At 51.0% G+C, this 24,436-nt stretch overlaps 1 protein-coding gene across 11 annotated transcripts in view; it reads left to right on the top strand.

The window, feature by feature from the left end:
- LOC116946822 (eukaryotic translation initiation factor 4 gamma 1) overlaps positions 1–24,436 on the top strand; it is a 136,469-nt gene that overhangs the window by 104,816 nt on the left and 7,217 nt on the right. For 10 of the 11 annotated variants that reach the window (XM_076070342.1, XM_076070347.1, XM_076070346.1 and 7 more), the window contains 20 exons: positions 278–354; positions 1,164–1,350; positions 1,668–1,801; positions 2,695–2,841; positions 3,816–4,061; positions 4,454–4,651; positions 8,304–8,450; positions 11,744–11,980; positions 13,039–13,143; positions 14,382–14,562; positions 14,963–15,060; positions 15,723–15,813; positions 16,598–16,712; positions 18,072–18,319; positions 18,873–18,988; positions 19,350–19,522; positions 20,373–20,498; positions 21,287–21,368; positions 22,288–22,386; positions 22,800–22,946. In XM_076070342.1, coding sequence (XP_075926457.1) covers positions 278–354; positions 1,164–1,350; positions 1,668–1,801; positions 2,695–2,841; positions 3,816–4,061; positions 4,454–4,651; positions 8,304–8,450; positions 11,744–11,980; positions 13,039–13,143; positions 14,382–14,562; positions 14,963–15,060; positions 15,723–15,813; positions 16,598–16,712; positions 18,072–18,319; positions 18,873–18,988; positions 19,350–19,522; positions 20,373–20,498; positions 21,287–21,368; positions 22,288–22,386; positions 22,800–22,946 — 2,954 coding nt within the window. The remainder of the gene's footprint in view (positions 1–277; positions 355–1,163; positions 1,351–1,667; positions 1,802–2,694; positions 2,842–3,815; positions 4,062–4,453; positions 4,652–8,303; positions 8,451–11,743; positions 11,981–13,038; positions 13,144–14,381; positions 14,563–14,962; positions 15,061–15,722; positions 15,814–16,597; positions 16,713–18,071; positions 18,320–18,872; positions 18,989–19,349; positions 19,523–20,372; positions 20,499–21,286; positions 21,369–22,287; positions 22,387–22,799; positions 22,947–24,436) is intronic. The other variant, XM_076070337.1, reaches the window with a different exon arrangement.

The raw sequence follows: 24,436 nt of genomic DNA, 5'->3' as shown, positions 1-24,436 counted from the left end.
CAACACTCCCTCACCTCTGAAAATCTGCCCAGTCCACGTCTCGCCACAAATACACGTGTTAATTTACAGCCGTAATTCTTGCTTAACGCTCCCCTGACCTGTTACACCGAGTTGAAAAGCCGTTCCACTGGGAGGGCCGCCAGCATCGGTGCACATTTGTCACGGGCTGCAGTCTTTGTGCACTTCTCCCAGGTCCATGAAGACAATCGCTTCTCCCTCCCCCTTCACTGACCGCTCACAACTTTGTCACGTGCTCTGTGCCCTCCGTCCACCACAGCCGGTGCCCAGAAGAAGGTGAAGAAGGACTGGCACAAGAAGGAGCTGGACGGAGACCTGATGAGCGCGTTCAAGGAGGTATAATGGGGAAGTTGGGCTCGTGTGGCGGCTGGGCTGCTGGCGGGAGGCGAGGGCTGTGACACGAAGTGCAATCCATAGTAGACAAGACGCCCGGTGCTCTCTTAATGGTGCCCTTCTCGACGCGGCAAACAAATTTAACCTTATACTCTTTGGTTCTTTCGGTTAAAGTCACGTAGGTATAAAATAAATCGCGACGTTTCGATCGCAACACAAGCGGTCGTCCTCAGGTGGAAAAAATATAATCCAACAGTGGAACTGCTGAACCAGCGAGAGAGCTGTTACAACAGGAGGTTATATATGTGGCGATGGGCAAGCAAGCGGGGTCTGAGCTGGAAAGGAATTGCATCCACGGACGCAAGCACGTCAGTTGTGTTAATGGGGGAGATTAGGGAGGGAGATAAGCATGAATGAGCTTCCGTCGCCGCATAAGAGTATCATGCCCACATATGCGCACAATAGCAGTGTTAATGAGAGATTAGCAGTTCCACTGCCTGAGGACGACCGCTTGTGTTGCGATTGAAACGTCGTGATTTATTTTATTTTCTACCTACGTGACTTTACCGAAAGAACCAAAGAGTATGGATTCCTGCAGTTACGAAAGCTTCAAATCAAAATTGAACCTTGTCAAAGCGATCTCTCCATGTGCTACACAAGGGAGATCTTAAATGGTTCAATGTGTATATTGAGATAGGTTGGAGACAACAATGTTTTCTCGTTAGAAAAAATTATATGGAGTGTAATTATATCACCCTCTATGATTACCAGCATAACCAGGCTTACCCCCCCCCCCCGCCAACGATTTGCAGCCAACCGCCAAGGAGGAGCCACCAGCCGTGGAGGTGGCCGCTGCGCCCCCTAAGAAGGGCGCTGAGCCAGAGGCGGCCCCAGCCGGCAAGCCGACACAGCCGCCCGCAGAGGAGAAGGACGAGACTTGGGAGGAGAAGGAGGATAAGTCCGGCACTGGCTCCAACTCCAAGTATCAGTACAAGAATGGTGAGGGCTTGTGAAGGGCTTTTTAGTTTGGGCGAATTAGTTGGTTTTGAGGTGAAGCGGTGGATAGTTCTCGAAGAAACGGCATCGCCAACTCGACGTTCACCACTCTCGTCATTAATGCTGCTGTGTTAACAAAACTGACGCGTATTTATTGTCTACGAGGAGTGTGAACGAGCTGCGGTTCTGATGCGGTGTTGATCTTCGATTGTCGACCTCTTGCCGAGTGAGATCACGTAGCCTTACCGAGCGTGGTGAGAGGGCTGGACGGAGACGTATGGATACTCCTTAGTTTCATAAATACATGATGTTGTTTTCAGAAGACTGGAAACCCCTTAACGAGGAAGATAAGAAGAGGTATGACCGTGACTTCTTGCTGCAGTTCCAGTTCCGCCAGGCGAGCACAAAAAAGCCAGAGGGTCTCCCAGCCATCAGCGATGTTGTATTAGACTCGGTAAGTGTTTGGTGTGTGCCTGTCTGCATGTGTATGCGTGTTTGTCAGAAGTGGGGAGTGGTAGTGTAGCAGTTAGCGCGCTACGGACCCGGCTACGAGAGTTTGAATCCCACTCCTGGCCAACACCAGTGATGATTATTTGAATTGGTCCTGGGCCTCCTCTAGGTCGACTGCTTCAAATGAGTACATGGTGTCATATGTAAACATCACGAATCAGAATATTTATTTACGATGGAGGAATTGGATGAGCTCTTTTTCTCAGATGTCCAGTAACTCGGGAGACAAAGGCGGCCTGGCATGGTTCTGGCCCACCCACCCTCGTGTGTCATGCCGGCCTTCATATGTTCTACTCTTGCTAACAATACTTGACCCAACAGTTTGTTAAGGCTACACGGGGGGGGGGGGGGAGAGTGTCTTTGTGTCAGAAGTGGCGGGTGCAGTGAGTAGTGCAATCTGGTCCTGCTGCCGTGACATTAAATCTCAGAACTTCAGTGGCAAGCTTTTTCTCTACCTGACCTGGCCCTCCCCCTTGGTAGTTTCAGCCTTCAGTGAATGTCCGCTACAGTGGGCGCACATTGCGCACGGAGGGGTGTCCTTTAAATTCTAAACAATGAGTTCACATTCATTATATCCTCTGATACCTTTGCGAGGCCAGGTTGCACCTATGACTGGTTGATCACGTGGTGGCTGACCCGCTGGCTCCCCCACCCCATTGTTATAAGCAAAACCTCTTGCGTTTAATGGTCACATGGATCGAGTGTGGCAGCAGCAGCAGCCCGAACCGTTTGCAGTTGCACTTAAAATGTGCGCGACGGTGCAGGTGTTCTCCCCCCCACCCCGTAACCGCGTTCTTCCGTGCCTGTGTGTGTACCTGGGCGTGTGCCTGCGTGCAGATGAACAAGGCACCCCCCCCACGCCTCGACCACGCGCGACTCATTAAGGCGGGGCCGGACTTCACGCCCTCCTACGCCAACCTAGACCGCCAGCAGATTATGGGCGGCCATGCCGGAGGTCCTGGGCCTGGCCCTGGACGCGGCCCCGTGAGTACCTACATGGTGCTGCTCATCACACCCCAGGGTGGGGGAGTCTACAGCCTGCACGGCCAGATATATGGACCTTTTATCCATCACAATACAGCCTGTGGCCACATGAAAGGGCATGAAAGCAAGATGTATATTTCACTGCAAGGATCTTAGCCATACAAATTGGGTACTAGAGGGGAATATATTTGACCTGGCTACACCGAATTTCTAATTTTAATCTTGGCACCTCGCTCATCACAGATAAAATGTTTCCTCCTATGACCGATTGGGCAGAAACAAAGTACAAAGAGGGGGTGGGCATAGTTGTACGTCAATTCTATTGGTTGGTTCTGTTGTTTGCGTTGTACTTAAGTACTAAAACGCTTCTAATATACTCGGACGTACAGACCATTATTGATTAGCCGGACAGCGGTGGCTTTGCATGCCTGTTATACAGCACTGTGGAGGCGGCGATGTTTGTGGATCGCACACATTGTGAAACTCCCTTCTCGTGGGCATCGAGAAGGTGCCATACCCTGGCTCTCCAGGAGAGGGCGGTACAGTAAAGGTGTTGCCTCGACCTGTTTCGTCCATATTCCATAGTGTTTCCCCCCCCTCGCACCAGTATCCTTCTACATGTTCACGTCATTAATTGACCGATAACGCCTTAATATATAGATGACCGTGGAGCTTGGGCAACTGTTTGTGCCAGCTCATCGCGTGGCTGCCTTTCCTGCTTGTCCGTGGTTCCTCTGGCCTCCGAGTCATGCTCTCTCTCTGTCCCCCTACGAAAGCTAGCGAATACTCTGCGGCAAGTTCTAAGTTTACATTTTTTTATCCTACATTTGGGCGAAAAGACCTTGTGTGCGACTAGTTTATGGGTGAACATTACTTGAGTATTTGAGCTCGGAGGCACTACAAAGGGTCGTGTGTGACTCGCCCCTGTGTGAGAACGAGTGATTTATTCGCTGCTCTCCCGGCTCTGCTCTCTGTGCCCCGACTTCCGTATCCAGAGCATGGGTGGAGGAGGAGGGGGGGGTGGCGGAGGGGGGGGCGGCGGCGGTGGCGGCGGTGGAGGCCCCCGGCGCTCGCAGACGCAGCAGCGCAAGGAGCCGCGCAAGATCATCACCATCTCGTCCATGTCGGACGACGTGAAGTTGAACCGCGCCGAACATGCCTGGAAGCCCACGCTGAAGCGCGAGCCGCCCCCGAACGACCCGGAGAGTGGTCGTACGCAGGCATGGCGACGCGCTCGCACGGGGGACACATGCACACTGATACTGGAGGGATAACTCGCTCACGTGGGGACACACAGACGTGGGGACACACAGACGTGGGGACGCACGCTGACACAGAGACGCATGCAGACGGTGAAGCAGGGATGCACGCGAACATAGGGACACATACACATGGCTACACTGGCACAGAGACGCATGCACAGCGTGACATAGGGATGCTTACTGATATAGGGACACAGATGTGCAGACACGCAAACACAGACTCATGCACACAGGAAACAGAAATATACGCTCACATAGGGGCACATTCGTGGGGACACGCGCAGGCGCGAACGCAGCGACTCACGCTTTCGTGTGTGTGCATCCTGTGCCATGCGTGTATCTCCGTTTAGGATCTCTTCAAGAAGGTGCGCAGTATCCTGAACAAGCTTACGCCGCAGATGTTCCAGGCGCTCATGAAGCAGGTGACCGACCTGAAGATCGACACGGAGGAGCGGCTGAAGGGCGTCATCGACCTCGTGTTCGAGAAGGCCATCGACGAGCCCAGCTTCTCCGTAGCCTACGCCAACATGTGCCGCTGCTTGGCCATGGTAATTTTTTATCACTTGCGGCTGCCCGCTGCCGCCACCCGCCAATGCTGTTTTTTGTCCTCTGTGCATGTTGAACTTCTTTCGCACCGTACGGAGACAACGGTGCTGATCGGAGGTGTGGCGGACAGACAACAAATTAAGCACAAAAAGCCGTTCTAAAGAAATGCATAGCTCCCAGTGGCTTCCTAATATTGGAAGGAAGAGCGTTCCAGACGGCCACAGAAGCGCATCTGAAAGCGCGTGATGCAGTGACTGTCCAAGGGCCATTCATAGTCGTTATTAACGAGTCGCGATTCCCGTGAAGGCCTTGGTACGTGATGCAGAGAGAGCATTGAGGTGAACACTGCACACCCCTGCCACATCACTTCCACTACCTCATAAGCCCCACTGTTCTGTACCTCAGTGAGAACTTCAGGGAGGGCTTTAGCCACTCGGCTAAACAGTTGTAATGCATCATAGCCTGAGGCACGAGCAGGAAACTGTAAGATACTCTTAGATACTCAATTGTCTCTACTTTTCCTTACTTTTTCTCTTTCATCTTATCTATAAATGTCATTTTTTGGCTGTGTCCTTCTGTCTGTCGCAAGCCGTGGGGTTTACGTTTAAAAAGTAGCCAGGTACCACGCCATAAGCCCTGTGGTGAGCCAGCGCTCTTTCATTTTCCCATCCGGCAACTGTAAAGTAGTTAAGTCATAAATGAAGCGCTATTTATTATTTATTTTCTTGCGCCGTTCAGCGCGTGCCAAAGCTGACCGGGGGTTGCCCCGAGCAACGCACACGCCTTCGTTTGGCGTGGGGGAAAATTATCTTTCGCGTTAAAAATGCAAAAAAATCAACACAACGCGAAGGTAAATTCTTCTTAAGTATCATGTCCTCTTCTCCCCCCCTCCCCAATGTGTACACTTACTACTATAGGCTCGGTAGATACTAATATTACAGCGCTTGGATACTATTATTGTACAGCAGGCGGGGGGATGGTGGGGGGGAGGGTAGCGGCCCAGCCCCTAGCCTGCCAAGGTGCCAGCTCGGTCGGCTGGGCAATCTAGACGAGGCCGGTGGCTTTGGACGGGACTAGGCCTCACGACGGCACTGTCAGGTTAGTAGTTTGGGCTAAAGAGTCGAAATATACTGCTCTAGAGTCAGCATGTACTACTGTAGTGATAGCAGGTACCACCACAGTCAGTATGCACTGCTGTAGTTAAATCAGGTAGCACCAAAGTCGGTATGCGCTGCTGTAGTCAGCAGGTACCACCACAGTCGGTATGCGCTGCTGTAGTCACAGCAGGCACCACCACAGTTGGTATGCACTGCTGTAGTGAAAGCAGGTACCACCACAGTCGGTATGCGCTGCTGTAGTCACAGCAGGCACCACCACAGTTGGTATGCACTGCTGTAGTGATAGCAGGTACCACCACAGTCGGTATGCACTGCTGTAGTGATAGCAGGTACCACCACAGTCGGTATGCGCTGCTGTAGTCACAGCAGGCACCACCACAGTTGGTATGCACTGCTGTAGTGATAGCAGGTACCACCACAGTCGGTATGCACTGCTGTAGTGATAGCAGGTACCACCACAGTCGGTATGCACTGCTGTAGTGATAGCACGTACCACCAAAGTCGGTATGCACTGCTGTAGTGATAGTAGATACTGCTATCGAAGTTGGTAGATACTAAAACAGTCGGTATACACCACTATGGTCAGTAAATACTGCTCCAGTTAGTAGATACTACTATACAGTCAGTAGATACTACTATACAGTCAGTAGATACTACTATGCAGTCAGTAGATACTACTATACAGTCAGTAGATGCGACTATACAGTCAGTAGATGCCACTATAGAGTCAATGGATACTGCTATAGAGTTAGTAGTTACTACTATAGAGTCGGTAGATACTACTGTAGGGCCATTATATATTACTACAGTCAGTAGATACTACTATAGAGTCAGTAGCTACTACTGGCTCAGAAGATACTACTGTACAGTGAGTAGATACAACTACAGAGTCAATAGATACTCCTTTCTCTATTGTATGAAGGGTGTGTAGGTATATATAGGTAGGGGTAAAAATATTTTTTGGGGGGGGATTGACAACTTTCTATAACTTTTTGGACTTCTGCAAGTCTTATTTTGTTGGAGAAATGGACAAACGACCCACCGGGCTTTCATAATAGCTTAGTATCTGTGTACAGTCATACCTCGGTATACGACCGCTTTGGAATACGTAGAATTTGGTATATGTCGTGTATACCAAATTCGAAAAAAATGTCTTGGGATACGCCGTCTTGCGTGGGATACGACGTGCTTGCTAGAACTTGTATGGGTTGGGATGAGTCACCGCGTACCCGTGTAGACCCCGTTCACGACTGAAACAAAGCGCCGCTCCTCAGTCTGCCTGTACAGTAGATCTCGTTCAGTGCACAATTTTTGCTATAGCTCTGTGAATTTCCACGTGTTTTTTGTCATTTTAATGTATGTATGCATTTTAGTAATAAGTAGTGTCTACATTATTTAATACAACCCCATTAATGTATATGCCATACTTATTTCTTATGGGAAACATTATTTGGTAGACGTCATTTTCAGTATAAGTCCTCCTACCTTCTGGAACGAAGTAATCCGAGGTACCACAGTATGTATATGTAATGTTTTTTAAGAGAATCTTGATTTGAAGGTTTCATGACTGCAGGAATTCATACTCTTTGGTGCTTTCGGTAAAGTCACGTAGGTAGAAAAATAATAGATCACGACGTTTCAATCGCAACACAAGCAATCGTCATCAGGTGGAACAACCACAGCAAGAAAAAACTGCTGAAGTAGGCGAGAGATCTGCCGTGGCACGAGGTTATATAGTAGGCCTCGGCAGTAGGGGGGGGGGAGAGAAGGGGGGGAGGAGGCGGGGCAGAAAGTGGACCCCGCGGCAGTACCCGGTTCACTGGAGTAAAGTTGACCACCAATGCAGCACTGGAGAGATCCCACCCGCTAGAAATAAATATATAATTTCCCCACGTGGCGCCCAAGCTTTTGCTTCGGCTCTTTATACGCGGTTGCGGGGCAGCCTATGGCGCCTCGAAAATCACCTTAGCCAGTATCCAGGGCGCCCCCCCTGGCTGCTGTGTCCAGTGTGCTACGGCGAAAGATAGGTCCCTATAATAGTGCGCCCCTTGGCATGACGCTGATCCCACTGCCGTGTGATGGCCAGCGGCAGGGAACCGTCATCTTGCGGCCTTGGGGCCCGCTCGGCTTGCCAGTGACTGAGCACCATGCTGCTTGCGGCCGAGGCTCCATGTGTGCGCCGATGCGGGTCTTGGCAGTGCTCGCGTGACCGGCTGCTCTTAGACGGCCTCCGGGCACGAGCGCTCAAGATTGCTCTTGCCGACTGCGGCACGAATTTCGGGTCACGGCACGCGTGGCGATCGCATTTGCGACGGCTACGCTGCCAGTCGCAGCACGGAGAGCGATTGGGAACTCGCGTGCTCTCTCGGCGAGATCACGGCACTGCCGACAATCGTGCTGCAGTGAAGGATCCCAGCTGTCATGCCGCAGTCGTCTGTTTAAGAGAGCGAGCAAATACTGTGCGCGTTTACCATCAGAAATTATTATTAAACAACTTCTTTCCCACCCTCACTGTTGCCGTTGTCTCCAAAAACAGCTCAAGGTGCCGGTGGCTGAGAAGCCCGGCGTGTCGGTGAACTTCCGGAAAGTGCTGCTCAACCGCTGCCAGAAGGAGTTTGAGAAGGACAAGGATGATGACGATATTTTCGAACGCAAGCAGAAGGAGATGGAGGCAGCTGCCACGGTAACCAGCGTGCACGCTCCATGGAGCTCACCTAAAACTCAACGCCGTTTGAGATTTATCTGGCAAAGTGGAATATTGTCTGATAATCTTAACAAGGTTTATTGACAATGGCCTTTAACCTTGGGGCAGTCCCCCCCCCCCCCCCCCACATCGTAATCACAGATGGGGTAGTAATTAGGAAACTACTGCTGCTGACTTGTGTAATTCATCAACTTTGCACGATAAAACCTTATTGATCGAGTGCAATAGCGTTTGTTATTGGATTTGTAAACTGGCCACGTCCGTGTCATGCTGTCGGCATCGCAGCGCAGGTGAAAGTCGAAGTTAACGGAACACCATAGAGGCAGGGGGAGGCTCTTTCCCCCGCCGCTCTGGGAAATGACCCTGAAAGAGAGACGCCGCTCAAACTTCACTTGCGTGGCGTTTCTATCTACCTCCCATTCATCACTGTTTCTATCCACTTCCCATTCATCACTGTTTCTATCCACTTCCTATTAATCACTGCATTTCTATCCACTTTCCATTCATCACTGTTTCTATCCACTTCCTATTCATCACTGCATTTCTATCCACTTTCCGTTCATCACTGTGTTTCTATCCACCTCCCATGCATCACTGCGTTTCTATCCACTTCCCATTCATCACTGCGTTTCTATCCACTTCCTATTCATCACTGCGTTTCTATCCACTTCCTATTCATCACTGCGTTTCTATCCACTTCCCATTCATCACTGCGTTTCTATCCACTTTCTATTCATCACTGCGTTTCTATTCACTTCCCATTCATCACTGCCTTTCTATCCACTTCCCATTCATCACTGCCTTTCTATCCACTTCCCATTCATCACTACGTTTCTATCCACTTCCCATTCATCACTGCGTTTCTATCCACTTCCTATTCATCACTGCGTTTCTATCCACTTCCCATTCATCACTGCGTTTCTATCCACTTCCCATTCATCACTACGTTTCTATCCACTTCCCATTCATCACTGCGTTTCTATCCACTTCCTATTCATCACTGCGTTTCTATCCACTTCCCATTCATCACTGCGTTTCTATCCACTTCCCATTTATCACTGAGTTTCTATCCACTTCCCATTCATCACTGCGTTTCTATCCACTTCCTATTAATCACTGCATTTGACTCATTCTTGACCTGTGTTCTGATTGATTGAATTCGACAGACGCTGTAGCAGACCAAAACCACCAGACCAAGGGAGCAGTGATCGTGAAATCACTGCTCCCTTGGTATTTTTTTATGGCTGCAAGATGTTTATAATGTTGGTGTTCAAGTGACGATAAAGCATTGTCAAACGGTTAATTCTTGGCAATGGAGCATTTGAGACGTTTAACGTGCGCACTCGTTGCACCGAGCTCAAAATGCCGTGGGGAAATATTTCACGAACGAAGCAAACAAATGAAGCGAACCACACGGCTGGCCAACGTTTTTATTTCCACAACACAAACCTGCCCATCCTGTGCCCTTGCACTGCAGCAACCCATTTATCTGACTTCTATAATCTATAATTGAGGGATTTTTGGGTTGGATGACTTAAATATAAATGGTTAATTAAACTTGCCGCCACCCAACATAGCCAATTAGTAATGTTTTGTCACTTAAACAAAATGTGTAAATTCGTTACTAATTCAGCACACTGGGGTGTGTTGGAGAGTAAACCCACAACAACATTTATAATTCGAGTACCGTGACGTTTTCCCGGTAATTACAACACCAGAATCATCAAGCGACACCCAGAATTGTGGAGAAATCTTCCTCCTGTTTCGGTCTTAAATATAGGAGTCACTTGTGAGCCAATCAGGTGCGAAGACCTGAAAGACTACGTGTTAAACTGACTTCTAGAAGTGGGTTATTCATTCGCCTCTATATTAAATCCTCCTGAAGCCTCATTTGTGACACCGAAGAGAACGACACAGTGTTTGCACGCGCTGTAATAAATCAACACAAATTAGCACAGCCGAGTGGGCAGTAATTGAATTGGCAGCTGGCTGCTTAGGCTGCGGGGTAGTGGTTCAGGCTGGTGAGGGCATTCATTCATTTGCTCTGGCACTGGGCCAGGGCATCTTGCCCAGGGCGAAGGCAGCTTCTGCAGCGACGTCGCCCTCCCACCACCGTCACACCACCACCGCTCGTGCTTCCAGGCCTCATGGTCGCTTGCTCCCTGCCTATTTTGAGGGTTTCTCAAGCTCCAGATCCACCACGGGTCTGCACTTTCCGTGTTTTCGGGTTGTCTACAATCGCATGCAAATGAAGTGACGGCACGCTCTAACGTGGCTCATGTTTGCTAACCATTTGCCCCACGAGATGTGGTGGGAGCGCTCCTTGACGAATCCGCTCAACGTCGCATATGCAATCTCTCGCACAAGATCTCTTATTGGATCGATTGGCGTACTGTTCATTATTTGGTACGTGTTTCGCAATTGGTGGATGTGTGCAGCTTGTAACCCCATTCTTCTTATATGAGTGGATGTAAATAGGTAATTTTGGCAAGGAATGCTGCACTAGGAGGACTGGAGTTTTTCCGAAAGTATTTTATTGAACAAACAATTCGTGTAAACACAGAGGGCATGTATGGGAATTGACACCAGTATATACACAATGCGAAGTACAATGACATTTACCAACAGTTTCTATTTTTTAACCTGTAACCCTGCCCTAATGAAGCCATCCCAATTCACACCCTCCAAAAGTTGTGAATGTCAACCAGACATTGGTTTTCTGATGACCAGAGATCACTGCAGCAGCTGCTGGCCTCCGCTTGCTAGCGCTAAGCGCTTACCTGCCTTGTCTAAGCCATCTATAGCTCACTGACGCAAACTACTCTGACCAAACACCCTTGCTACCGAACCCGCCTAGGCCCATTCACCTCCCCCACGTTCCCACTGAGCTGTTTTAGCTCTTTTTCAGAAGTGACCTGGCCACAAATCATTGCTCAATGAAGTTGCTTATCACGTGGAAATTTAAAGCAGTAGTCGATTAATCAAAACGCTTCACTCTAAATGTGGACGGGAAAAACCTGAGGACCCGGAGAAAAATCCACGACCCCGGGAAGAACATGCAAACTGCAACTATACAAGTGTCAAGAGTCGCGATCAAATCCACGGCATCCTGTATACAACGTAAGGTATCTTTTAAAATTGAGGCAATGTGCGGGCCCGCCTTGCGCCCCAAATCCAATTCCAAGCAAATCCTCACGCGTCTCCTCTGCTGCCGCTGTGTATGCACTCCTGTCCGTCCCCTCCCCTCCTGCCCTCCTCCTCCCCCCACACAGCCCGAGGAGCGGACGCGGCTGCACGACGAGCTGGAGGATTCTCGCGACAAGGCGAGGCGACGCTCGCTAGGAAACATCCGCTTCATTGGCGAGCTCTTCAAGCTGAAGATGCTGACGGAGCCGATCATGCACGACTGCCTCGTGAAGCTGCTCAAGACGCACGAGGAGGAGTCGCTCGAGTGCCTCTGCCGTCTGCTCACCACCATCGGCAAGGACCTGGACTTCGAGAAGGCCAAGGTGGGTGTGTGGCCGACACCATGGGGGTTCCCCACCGATTGTGGAGCGCGCGCGCAAGAGGGACGTGCCTTGCCGTCACGCGAACTCCGCTCATCCTCGCAGCAGCGGCGTCTTTTGCCTCCTGGCCACATTCTTAGCTCTTTCGGTAAAGTCACGTTGAAGGGAAATAATAAAATAATAAAATATATAAAACACTAAAACTTCTCACGACGTTTCGACCATAACACAACGGTCATCATCAGGTGTGAAATACCAACGGCAAGAAACATTTGAAAGAAGTGGCGGTTTGCATTTATATAATAATAAAATATAATATATATTTATATAATAATAAAATGCAAACCGCCACTTCTTTCAAATGTTTCTTGCCGTTGGTATTTCACACCTGATGATGACCGTTGGTGTTATGGTCGAAAGGTCGTGAGAATTTTTATTGTTTTATATATATATTTTATTATTTTATTGTTTCCCTTCAACGTGACTTTACCGAAAGAGCTAAGAATATGAATTACTGCAGTCACGAAAGCTTTAAATAAAAAAAGACGGGTCAACTCATTGCGCACTTTCGGATGCGCTTTTGCTGCCGTCTGGAACGCTGTTTTTCCAATATTAGCAAGCCACTCAAGCTATGCTCTTTTAAAGCCTCTCGATTGAAAGCTCGTTTCTTTAAATTCCTTTAAAGCTACCTTTTGCGTTTAGTTTGTCCTTCCGCACCTCCAATGAACACGGTTGACTACGTACAGTGCTAAAGAGTTCACCGTGCACACGTTGCTCATGAGGTGCTTGCCGATTCGCCGCCATGGTCGCAACTCTATTTTCGGCACGTGAACCGAGTGATCGGAGACAGGAACACAACCACTTTGCACCGTAACCGTAATGCAGTCTTAACTTGATGAAAATGCCACAATAAAAATTCCCTTCGAGTAAAATCGCATTGAGATTTATTCCATTGCCTTGAAAGGATACACACGTCATCGGAACGGGAAAGGGGTGAATGCAAAATGTGATGACTGTTGGTACTACTACAGTCACAATGGATGCGCTTTGTATTGTTGCAGCCTCGCATGGACCAGTACTTCCACCAAATGGAGAAGATTGTGAAGGAGAGGAAAACGTCGTCGCGCATCCGCTTCATGCTGCAGGACGTCATCGACCTCAGGAGGGTTAGTGCCGACCACCCCCCACCATGGCACTGGGGCGAGCAGAGAGGGTAGGACGGGAGGGAAATGCAGGTGGCTTGTGCAGGGTCACCTGAGGCGCGTCATCCATCGGTGGTGAGGCGGCAGGGGGGCACTGCGCAAACATGCAGATCACGTGGACCTCTGGAACCTAATCCTTCTATCGATATGAATGGCAACGACTTGAACAAGAAACACCCTTAAGTTTCACGAGAGTATTCATAATCTTGACTTTAAAAAAAATGCATGTGCTTTCGTGGTCGGTCACGTTGTTGAAATGTCTGCTCTGTCCGCCCGACCTCCAATGACTGCCCACTTTAAATATGGCACTTCATTTAATTTTGCTAAATTCCATCTCTGGGAGTTAAAATATCAGGATTACAGTCGTGCGAAGATAATTACACTCATGGCAGAGCGAGTAAGAAAGTGCCGCCCCCTACCGTGTTGTTATTTAGAAACATTTATTTCGATTACTCAGATTGTTTTGCTTTTATGAATTTCCACATGATAAGCCACTTTTGTTGAGCTATCATTTGTGGCCAAGTTGCTTCTGAAAAATAAATTAATAGCTCAATGGGATAGTTTTATTAGTACGTTTTTAAGTGATGTATTTACCCTTCCTATGCTTTGCACTCCTATTGTATTTTTGTATTGTAGCGTTCTTACCCGCCCTCATGGACATCTGTGAAAGATAACTTTATAGCTCATCGGTTTCCTCCAGTATAAACAAATATTCTGATTCTAACCAAGTTACTTAAAGGGCTCTCAAAGCCCTTTATATCTGATATCCACTTCTGATATCCACTTCTGCGGGCTGTTGTGTTACATGAAAGGTTGCACTCTGCAAGAGATCCTGCTTGTATCGTTCATCTCTTATGTGACATTTACAACATCAAATTTGAGAATTATTTTTTTGTCTACCATCACCATCCTTACTGCAGTATAGTCAATACTGCTATTCTATTTATGATTTATTTAGCACCATTCGTTGATTGCAGTAACGAAGGGTCCTCACGAGACCGATTCTCCCTGCACACGTGACCACGGGACGCGCTGACCTACGCTGCTGCTGTTGCTCGCGGTTTATAAAAGCACGACGTCATTGCGACAGCAGCAGGGGGCGCCTCTGCGACGTCGTCGCTCGCGTTCGGTTCCGCGAGTCCGCCGTGCCGCTCGTCGATAACGCGGTGGTCCGCGATTCCGTTTGTCTCGCGTGCGTGCAGAATACCTGGGTGCCGAGGCGAGGAGACCTGGGACCCAAGACCATCGAGCAGATTCACCGCGAGGCTCAGATCGAGGAGCAGCAGCAGCAGATGAGGGTGCAGCAGCAGCTCAAGGGACAGAGCCAGCAGATGGACAAACGTGGGACCGGCCGAGGAGGCCCCAGCTTGCACACAGCAACGGGTAATTGCCGCGCAGCAGCTCGTGGTGACGCAAGTTTCTGCGGTCACGACCACCACGCGCCATCAGAGGGATTCGCCACTGGCGGCACAGTTGGCACCTCTCTGCCACTTGAAAATAAGTTGGCTCCACGCACACGTACTCTCCTCCCTTTCCCCTTGCCTCCATCGCTCAACTCCCCCCCCCCCCTCCACAATGTACAGCAGGCAAGCGCCACCTCGCAAATATTTGTTGCAGTAGTAATTTCGGGGTGCGTCTAACCATCCTCTCTTGTACACTTATCACCATTTGTTCCATTTCCTCTGTCGCTGTCGATATTTCTGCTTGAATGCATGTGCGCTTGCGCGCTTGTCCCATGCACCTGTGTTTACCTGTGTGTGTACTTGTGTGTACCTGTGAATAGCGGTGCGTGGGCCACCCCAGCCAGACGAGGGCTGGAGCACAGTTCCAATTAACAAGAGCTCCCGAGGTCTCGACCCCTCCAAGCTCAAGCTCTCGAAGGTAATCACCCGTCTCTCCAGTCACCTCGAGCAGCTATGTCTAAAACTACGCGGGGTCTCACTATCATCGATGTCAGTGACCACCCTGTTCATGTGCTTGCTTCCATCTGATATGGGTGGCTCGGAGATAGATTGATCGGCTCTCGATCGCAAGGTTGATTCAGCAGATTAGCTTTCTGGGGTCAATAAAATGAGCACCACTTTGTGGGGAAGCCAAACACTATGGATAAACTCGCCCCCTGCCATAGGAACGCAGAATTTCCACCATTGGCACTGGGATGAAAACAGGAGTTAAGCATTGCCTTAAAATGCTCACTTGAGCAGCAAATCTCCGACTTTTTGAGTTCACGCCTCGAGGTGGTACAAGCCACGAGGAAAAACCTGTTGCCGTTTCCCTGCGTGTTCTTACCTCCGTACGAAACCGTACGACGAGCGGTGAAAGCTGGGTTACATTATTACACGTCGTTCACGCGTGCCGATGCTGCTGCACCGCTTTTGGGGATGGCCACGATTGTTCACCGGGACTTTCCACGCACGTGCGGTGCCGCCCGCGAAAGCGGAAACTGTGAGCACTCGTCGATTTAAATGTCCGCGTCGCCCCGATCTGCGCGTGCAAACGATGCCGAGCGCTATGCTCTGTCCCGTCCGCTGTGCGCGCACTAGCCGATGTCGGATGACATTCAGCTGGGACCTGCCAACCGGCACTGGGGAAAGGGCAGCAGCGGCGGCATTGGATCCAAGCCCATTGAGACAGGTAAGAGTCCGCAGCACCAACTGTGAGTTCGATTATGGCTGGGGGGGTGGGGGGAGCCACGGGGATGCAGCAACAACATCATCATTATCGTTGTCACACAAAGATCATCACACACAGGCGTCTGCTTGTTTACCGGGCTGAGTTTATGTGCGTGATCATGACTCCTGCCCTTGGTGCCGTTAGCTGCCTGGCGTGCCAGACGTTCTAGAAATAATTAAACAAAACACCACAAGACTTCTGCTGAAATCCAGGAAGCCGCCACCAGGCTGGCCATACTGGGATATTCAATTTCACAGTCTCATTCTTGTTGATTGGGACTGTGCTCCAGCTGTTGTCACTTGAGTTCCTGGAACCACTTGATGCCTGCCTTCCTACCTTGCCTTCCTTTAATCCCACCCGTCTCGAATCACGCAGCCTCTCACCGCTCTCCCTGCCACAAGTCACGAAGCACCCCCTCCTACAATGTAATTTAATTATTGTCATTGGTGGCATCTTATTAGCCCCTACTGGACATCTGTGAAAAAGAGCTTCGTAGCTCATCGGATTCCTCCAGGATAAATAAAGATTCTGATACTGTATGTATGTTGCACTTTCGCACCGTATGGAAAGACCCTTCTGTGTTTTGTGCACTTTGGCGAGGGCATGCTGTCAAGGTTGCTGTATATTTTTCCTTCTCTAGTGACTAAGCGACGCACACTCACCACCATTCTCACGCACGCGTGCACGTGTCTGTGTGTCTGTGTGACTGTGTGTGACTGTGTGTGCGCACGGCGCACGCATGCAGAGTTGGGCCAGAGCAGCGGCGGCGTCGGCACCGCCCCGAACCGTTACTCGGCTCTGCAGAACCAGATGGCGCAACCTCCCTCGGAGAGCAGCGACAGCCGGAGACCAATCAGCAGGTCAGACAGCGGCGCGTGCCAGTACCGCCCCGGCGTGCCGGGTGACTAAACATCCCCAGATGTCGGCACTCGGGGGGGGTCTGCATCTCGGGTTTCCATCAGCCCGTCGCCTTTGCGGGGAGTTTAACCAAAGTGAACATGGGGGTACTGTGGCCAATAGCATTGCTGACTATTATTGAGTAATTATTATTTGCGAATCCACATACTTCGTTGGGGCTGAGTTGATGTGTAGGAGGCCCAATGCAGGGTATATGTTCAATATCCCCCTGGGAATTTTACTCAAACAGAATTTTCATCCTGGGTTTACCAGAATGGGGAGCACAATGTGAGAGCCACTAGTACGCCTCTCCCTGCTTGGCACAGCTCCGTCGTGCATTGGAGCTCCAGCTTGTACTTCCTTGTCTTCAGGGTGGCCTAGTCTCGAGTGCTTGATACCAAATTGTCTCATACTTAATCGCACACTAATAGTCTTCCCAATGACTTAACGTGGTTGCTCGCACATCACAGACACGGTTAGCACATAGTTTAGGAGTTTCCCCATGTGCAGGCCCTGTAATAGCATACGTAGGGCACTTGCAGGCAAGTAACGACATGCTCAGATGCGTCAGACCATGCGCAGGCATAGCTTAGCATAGCACACTTGGTCATGCGAGCAAGCAGCCATTAATCATGCCCCACCTTGCCGCATAAAAGCACCAACAAAGACGGACGCATACAAATTGTGGCACCAATGCACAGACATACAGGGCTATGCATCCATAATAGATATTTTTTTGGTTTAGATTGCCTAAATATATAAATGTGTCGTTAAAACTCGCCACTACCCGACAGCCAACTAGTAAAGGTTGTCACGTCAACAGAACGTGTGTTGGAGAATACGACGTTTCGCCAGTAATTACAACTCGCTTCATCAGGCGACAGACTGATGAAGCGACCACACTTCTGAGCTCTTGCGCGAAGTGAGTGGAGGGGGGGGGGATGAATCAACGTACATTATGCATGTCCATTATGCGAGCCCTTTTATTTTGTCCTTGCTGTCCATTGTGTATTAAAATAGCCTACCAACGCTATCCCTATTGCACTATGGTGCCCTTTATAGGCATGCATTTAAACAATGTTTTATGTGATGATTCGTACTGTGAGAAAGAAGTTGAACATGCATACAAGCTTGCACCTCTCCATGTTTCATTGCGCACTTTTTAGCTTCTCTTCCGTGTTGGTCAGTGTCTATATTTGCAATCCATGCGTCACTCGTTTAAACTCCATCTTTAATTTTAGTTTCAACACTTTCAACGCGGTGCGATTATCCACGGCGTACTGCACATACCGTCTCCCGTCTCGCACCGCACCGCACCGCAGGGGCAGCACTGGTCGCGACCGCCCTGAGCGCGTCGAGCGCGGCATGGAGAGGAGCGCGCGGCCGCCTGGTCCCACGAAGCGCAGCTTCAGCAAGGAGCAGCCGGACGAGCGGAGCCGCGAGCGCAACAGCGAGCGCGAGGGAGCGGCGAGAAGGGCGGGCGGCAGCAGCGGCGGTGCCGGGCAGCACGAGGAGCGGGCGCGGGAGCGTGAGGACGAGCGCAAGCAGCAGCACAGGACGCCCAGCGCTGGTGCGTGTTTCGCCCCGTGTCCTCCACGGCCGTGTCCCGACCTGCACCTACCCCTGTCTCCAGCTTGAATATTGAATGAGTCGAGTTGAACATGTAACGTCCCCCAGTGTGGTTGTTCTGGCGGCTTACTGGATTTCGACAGAAGTTTCATGGTGGGGTTTTTGTTCAGTTGAACCCAGAGAATAATTTTTCAATGAATATTTTGCAGGTTTGCTGGTTGACTCGAATAGGTGAGAAGTGGTAACTGCAGCCATCTAGAGGTATATTGGTTGTAATTGTGGGGGATGGAAATATTTCCTGGGTTCGCCGACCCAGACGCATCTTCTGCCCGGGTTGATAAAATGGTTCCACTTTGTGGAAGTCTGCAGTGGCAGTGTTATTAAGAAAATGGCCCTCGCCACATAGGCACGTGGTATATTAACCACAGTTGGCTCGGAAGAGCAGCATGAAGACACTGACGGCGCATCGCATAAACCCAAGGTCGCCGCTCACTTGCGGCGTGCTTTGAGCGAAGTGTGACGCTCGCGAGCGTGTGTCCGTGGCTGTGATGCAGGCAAGGAGGAGGTGGCGACGCCTGCCGCGCTAACCAAGCCGGCCCTTAGCGAGGAGGAGGTGGAGAGGAAAGCCCAGGCCATCATTGACGAGTTCCTGCACATTAACGACATGAAGGTGCGCATGGGCCTCCAACGCTGCTGCTGCTGCTGCTAACTCTATCCCTCACTATATTTGAAGTGTAATGGAGAGCAAAGCCCCAAGTCTCACCCTAATGTGTGGTGACCCATACCTTGATCTGTTTTGTTGCTGTAAATTAATTGTACATTTGTGATAGCCAGGTCGCTTATAAGAACAAAAAATCCGTATAGCTCAGTGGGCCTTACCTGGTAAAATAAAAAAAAAATTGTTTAGTTTGTGGTTTTAGTTTGTCAGACGGCTCTGGGTGGGAGGGGGGGTGCTTGAGCGCGGCTGGGGGCCTCGGCTGCCCCTCATCGCTGACAGGGCACGTTTGTCCACGCACGATCGTTCGGAGCAGGAGGCGGTGCAGTGCGTGATAGAGCTGCACTCTCCCACACTGCTCTACGTGTTCGTGCGGACGGGCATGGAGTCGACACTGGAGCGCAGCACCATCACGCGCGAGCACATGGGTCAGCTGGTGGCCCAGCTGGTGCTCAGGGGTGCCATGACCAAGGCGCAGTACTTCAAGGGGTGAGCCTACCACGCACGTGCCCGATCACGTGCCTCTTCCTGCTAATCAAACTCTTGGTCTTCTTCAATCACAACCCCCCTTGCTCATCACGACTGTTGGGACACCTCCCGCTCTTGGCGCCTCAACGTGTCGTGGCTGCCACCGCTGCCTACCAAGAATGTTTTGCGATCTTCTTGCCTGTGTCTCTCCACTCCAGCTTGTTCCATTCTTATCGCTTGCCCAGCTCATGCGTGGTGTCTGCCTCATCCTCTTGAGCGTTCTGCTTATCCGTCTAGCAACATGCGCAGTGGCCTGTCCACCGCTCCCGCTCACTCTCTGTACATGTTCATAAAATCGGAGCTTTGGTGTCCGGAATGCATTCATTGGCCCGAAAACTTGATTACCCCCCTCTAATGCCGCACCCTGCACTTCCGTGTCCACGGCTCTTGTTAAAATTAATATCTGCATTAAATTTTTCACACGTTCATTGCGGCACCATTATTCACCATCATTCCCTGTGCTGTCGTTTGCCCATACATCACCACTCTGGTCAGTGCAGGTTGGTGATGAAGGGGGGGTGGGGGGGAGTGGTGGCGCCGATCCTTCTATCCAATGATGTTGGCCTTGACGGCCACTTCAGCTCAGGTCACTGGCTGGGTTCATTACGCAGTGCACCACCAACCCACTGCGCCACCACTTCCCATCCAGCGTGCGAAACCTCTCTTCCCCAGTCACAGCCCCACGTGAATCAGAGCGGCGAGAAGTCAATTCCTGACGCAGCGCGGGGTGGCCTAAGCGTGGGGAGCTTCCGCGGCGGGCGGCACGCGTTGGGCTCGCGGTGTGCTTACGCGTGGCTCGTGCGCTTTTCAGGCTGGCCGAGATCCTGGAGTCATCCGAGGACATGGAGATCGATATTCCTCACATCTGGGTGTACCTGGGCGAGCTGATCGTGCCCATGGTAACGGAGGGGAGCATCACCCTGGAGGAGCTCTGCTCGTGAGTAGCACCGCCGCCCGCCGCACGTCCACCCAGGGAAATCTTGCAATGGAACTGCTCCCCCACCCCACCTGCCGACGTCTCGGTGGCGAGATGTTAACTCCCTCGCCTGGTATACAGGACGTAGGTTTGATCCCGACCCGGACGCATGTTTATTTGGAGTTTGGCATGTCTTTTTCCCCATGGTCGTGTGTATTTTTCATCCAAGTCCTCCGGTTTTTCCCTCCACATTTATAATCAATATACGTAAAGAGTATTTGGCTGCTGTAAATTTGCACATGATAAGCCACCTCATTGAGCTATCATTTGTGACCAGGTCGCTTCTGAAAAAGAGCTCGTAGGTCAGTGGGCTTTACCTGGTGAAATAAAAAGTTTATTCTTGGTTCTTTCGGTAAAGTCACGTAGAAGGGAAACAATAAAATAATAAAAACCACAACAAGAAAATTTGAAACATTTCTTGTTGTGGTTTTCACACCTGACGATGATTGCTCGTGTTGCAGTCGAAACGTCGTGAGAATTTTATTGTTTTACATTTTTATTATTTTATTGTTTCCCTTCTACGTGACTTTACCGAAAGAACCAAGAATATGAATCCCTGCAGTCACGAAAGCTTTAAATAAAAAAAAATAGTTTAGTTTAGTCTCATTTGCGCACACTCCCACCATCGCTGTTCACGGCTGTCGTAGCACTCGACTTGCGAGGCGCCTAAGTTAATATCCCCGCCGGCTGTCCTCACAAGAGCTCTGCGAGTTAGATTTTGACCTATGAACCTGGGCCGGCCTTTGCAGGGAGGTGGTGAAGCCTCTGCGTCCTGTGGGCAAGGCCGACATCCTCATGGCCGACATTCTGCTGCTGCTGTGCAAGCACATGGTGAGAGGCTTAGTGCGTGCGTATCTTTGTGCCACCCACTATGGCACGGTGGGGGGGCATGGCTGGTGCCTGTGCCAATCATTAGTCAACCCATTAACACCTGGGTCCATCTCCTGACCTCCTGTCGGTGAGCATTCGACACTTTCATGTGGCCTCAAAGAGCACCTTATCCTGGCATCAGTGCTGTGGTGATGTCACCTCCACTTTGTGGAGAAGAGTGGCTGTTGTGTTTGCGGGAACTGTGCAATGTGTACTGTGTATATGGGTGGAACCCGACGACCTAAGTTTGATTCCCAGCCATGGTTCACATCGGCCGCGAGTGATATCAAAACCGGTCGTGAGCCCCTAGCCTATGTCGACTCATCCGTAAATCAAGCGCCTCTGCGCTGGCCACAGCCGCCACTCCTCCGCTGTTCTGTCCTCAGTAGGTGCTTGATAACAGAACTTAACCCATTGATGCACATTCGTACATTGAATGCGCATGCGCCTGCGTCGTTGTGTCACATTTCCCGCTTGTTAATTTGTTCCGGTCGTCTTTTCATTCATTTTGTGCTGGGCAAATCCAGTGGCCTCCAACGAAGTTGAAATTATGGCCCCATATGCGACACTTTAGTTTGTCATCTCCCCCGTGCATCGGATGTCCACGGTTGGCTACGTACGGTGTGAAAGAAGTTCAGCGTACATACGTCCAGACACTGAACGTGTACGCAATTGGACACATTTGGATTTCAGTTGGGCATATTTGTGAACGCTCCAGTGTGTGTACCGACTCAAAAGCATTCGGTGCAGCTTGGCTAAACGGCATTCCCATGTTGTCGACTTGAGGAGAGGTGTGCGTGTGAAACACCTTGTGTGCACGCTGTGCGGTTAACCGTTGGCGCTGCGTGCACCCTCTTTGCTGCTTATCCTGCTTCTGCAGAGCCACACCAAGGTGGGGGCGATGTGGAGGCAAGCGGGGCTCAACTGGGCCTTGATCCTGCCGGAGGGAGACAACGTGACCAGGTTCATCACGGAGAAGGTGCGTGCAGACGGCACCGCGGCGCCCTGCATTGCGCCCACATGCTCCCCCCCTCCCCGTACCCTCGCGAACCCCCCCCCCCCTCCCCCCCCGGTCTTGGCGTGTCAAACTCTCCTCACTTGAATCGGATTGCAACGATAAAGAGTAAACCCTCATAACCCTGACTATCCTGAATCTTAGACTAAAATGTTTTATTTTACGAGGTAAGGCCCCCACTGAACTCTATAGCTCTTTTTCAAGAGGGGCTATGGGCTCGGGGTTAGCCATGACCTTTAACGTCAATAGCCAGCCATATGCTGGAGGTAAATTTCAATCATCCGCACGCGGCAGTCACGGTGCAAGGGCTGTCTCGGTTGCAGTGCCGTGGGGCTCACCGCGTTTGCGATTCTGCCTTGTCTCTCGGCGTCACGCAGAAGCTCGAGTTCACGCTGCCGGAGGCCAGCGCCGCCGTGGAGGTGCCCGTCAAGAGAGCGGCCATGTCCATGGAGGAGGTGGAGCAGCATCTGAACCGGCTGCTGCAGGAGAAGGTCGACAACGAGAGGATATTCGACTGGATCGAGGTGAAGAGGAGTGGGGAGGGGGGCACATGCACGCACATGCACGCACACACGCACACACGCACAACAACAACCGCCATTCGCCACTATGTTACGGTGACGTCACCACGATGCTTGTGCCAGGCTATGTGCACCTTGAGGCCACGTGAAGTGTCGAACGCCCGCTGGCAGGAGGTCACGGGGCAGACCCAGAAGCCACAGGTCGACTGACTGAGACGACTGGCTGATGCACCACCTGTGCCCCCTACTGTGCCAACTTGCTGTGCTTTAGCCACCCGGCGCTCTGCTCATTGTTGTGAGCGTCGCTCCTCCGCCCTCCGTTGTTGTTGGAGGGCGACTGCCTCCCAACTGCCCAGAGGCCGATCTTGACACCGCTGGTACCAGTCATCGGCAAGTCCACTCAGCTCCACGTCCTCCTGTACCACATCACTCCATCTCTTCTCTAGCCCATGCCGCGCCCGTTTAGCCCCCTCGATCCGGCCGAACAAAAGCTGTTTCGGCATGCAGTGGCTGGGCATGCGGGCTACATGACCCAGCCACCGCAGCCTTGCCTGCCGGAGGAGCTCACCGATGGGACTTTGTCCACATCTTTCAAGGATTTGTGAGCTCCTCACACAATCCAGCCTGGTTAAACCCAGGATGGATCGTAGGCAGGGCAGCCTAAATGTTTCTAACCGGCGAAGATGTTCCATTAGGGGTGTCCACGTTTCGCAGGCGTAGAGAAGGGAGGGAATGACCGTGGCCGAGAAGACCTGAAGCTTCGTGCGGAGTGATAGACCAGGTAGCTTCCACACAGCGTTACGCAACCGATGAAAAGATAATGTCGCTCGACTGATTCGGAGTGAGACCTCGGCTGTTAAACCGGAGCCGGTCATGAGCACACTGCCCAGGCATGGGAAACTATCCAATCTCTCCACAACTGTCCCATCACCGATTGGGAGTTGTGGGGGTGGAGTGCCCGATGGTACAAAATACCCAGGCAGGTGCTTTGTTTTGGTGGGGCTGATGGTAAGGCCCCACCTCTTAGTGGCACGCTCCAGTTTCAGCAGGAGCGCCTCCAATTCCTCCTCTGAGTGAGCCGCAATTACCAGGTCATCGGCATACATAACGTGGTTGACCAATAGGGAGCCATCCCTTGACCGCACCCGGGCATTGATCAGCCTCCCATTGTATCTGTACTAGATGGAAATCCTTCCGGTACAGCTACTGAAGGCTTCACGAACTACGTGGTCGAAATAGATGTTAAGTAATGTTAGAGCCAGAGGACATCCCTGTCGCACCCTTAAGGTGAACAGGGAATGGCTCCGACTCCCGGCCACGTAGTTTTACCCGGGCCTGCTCACCATCATATGAAGGTCCTTAATGATCGTGAGCAGCGGGTCAGGGACTCCGAAAACACGATGAACAACCTAGAGCCCAGGCCTACTGATGGTATCGTAGGCCTTGACCAGGTCAATAAAGCAGAGATGTAGGTCTTGTTGGAATTCCCTACA

This window comes from Petromyzon marinus, chromosome 28 (assembly GCF_048934315.1).
Source record: "Petromyzon marinus isolate PM22_M1 ecotype Great Lakes invasive population chromosome 28, UKy_Petmar_22M1.pri1.0, whole genome shotgun sequence".
Classification (NCBI taxonomy): Eukaryota; Metazoa; Chordata; class Hyperoartia; order Petromyzontiformes; family Petromyzontidae; genus Petromyzon; species Petromyzon marinus.
The sequence above is the reverse complement of the archived record's forward strand: the minus strand, read 5'-3'. Positions and strand labels throughout refer to the sequence as shown.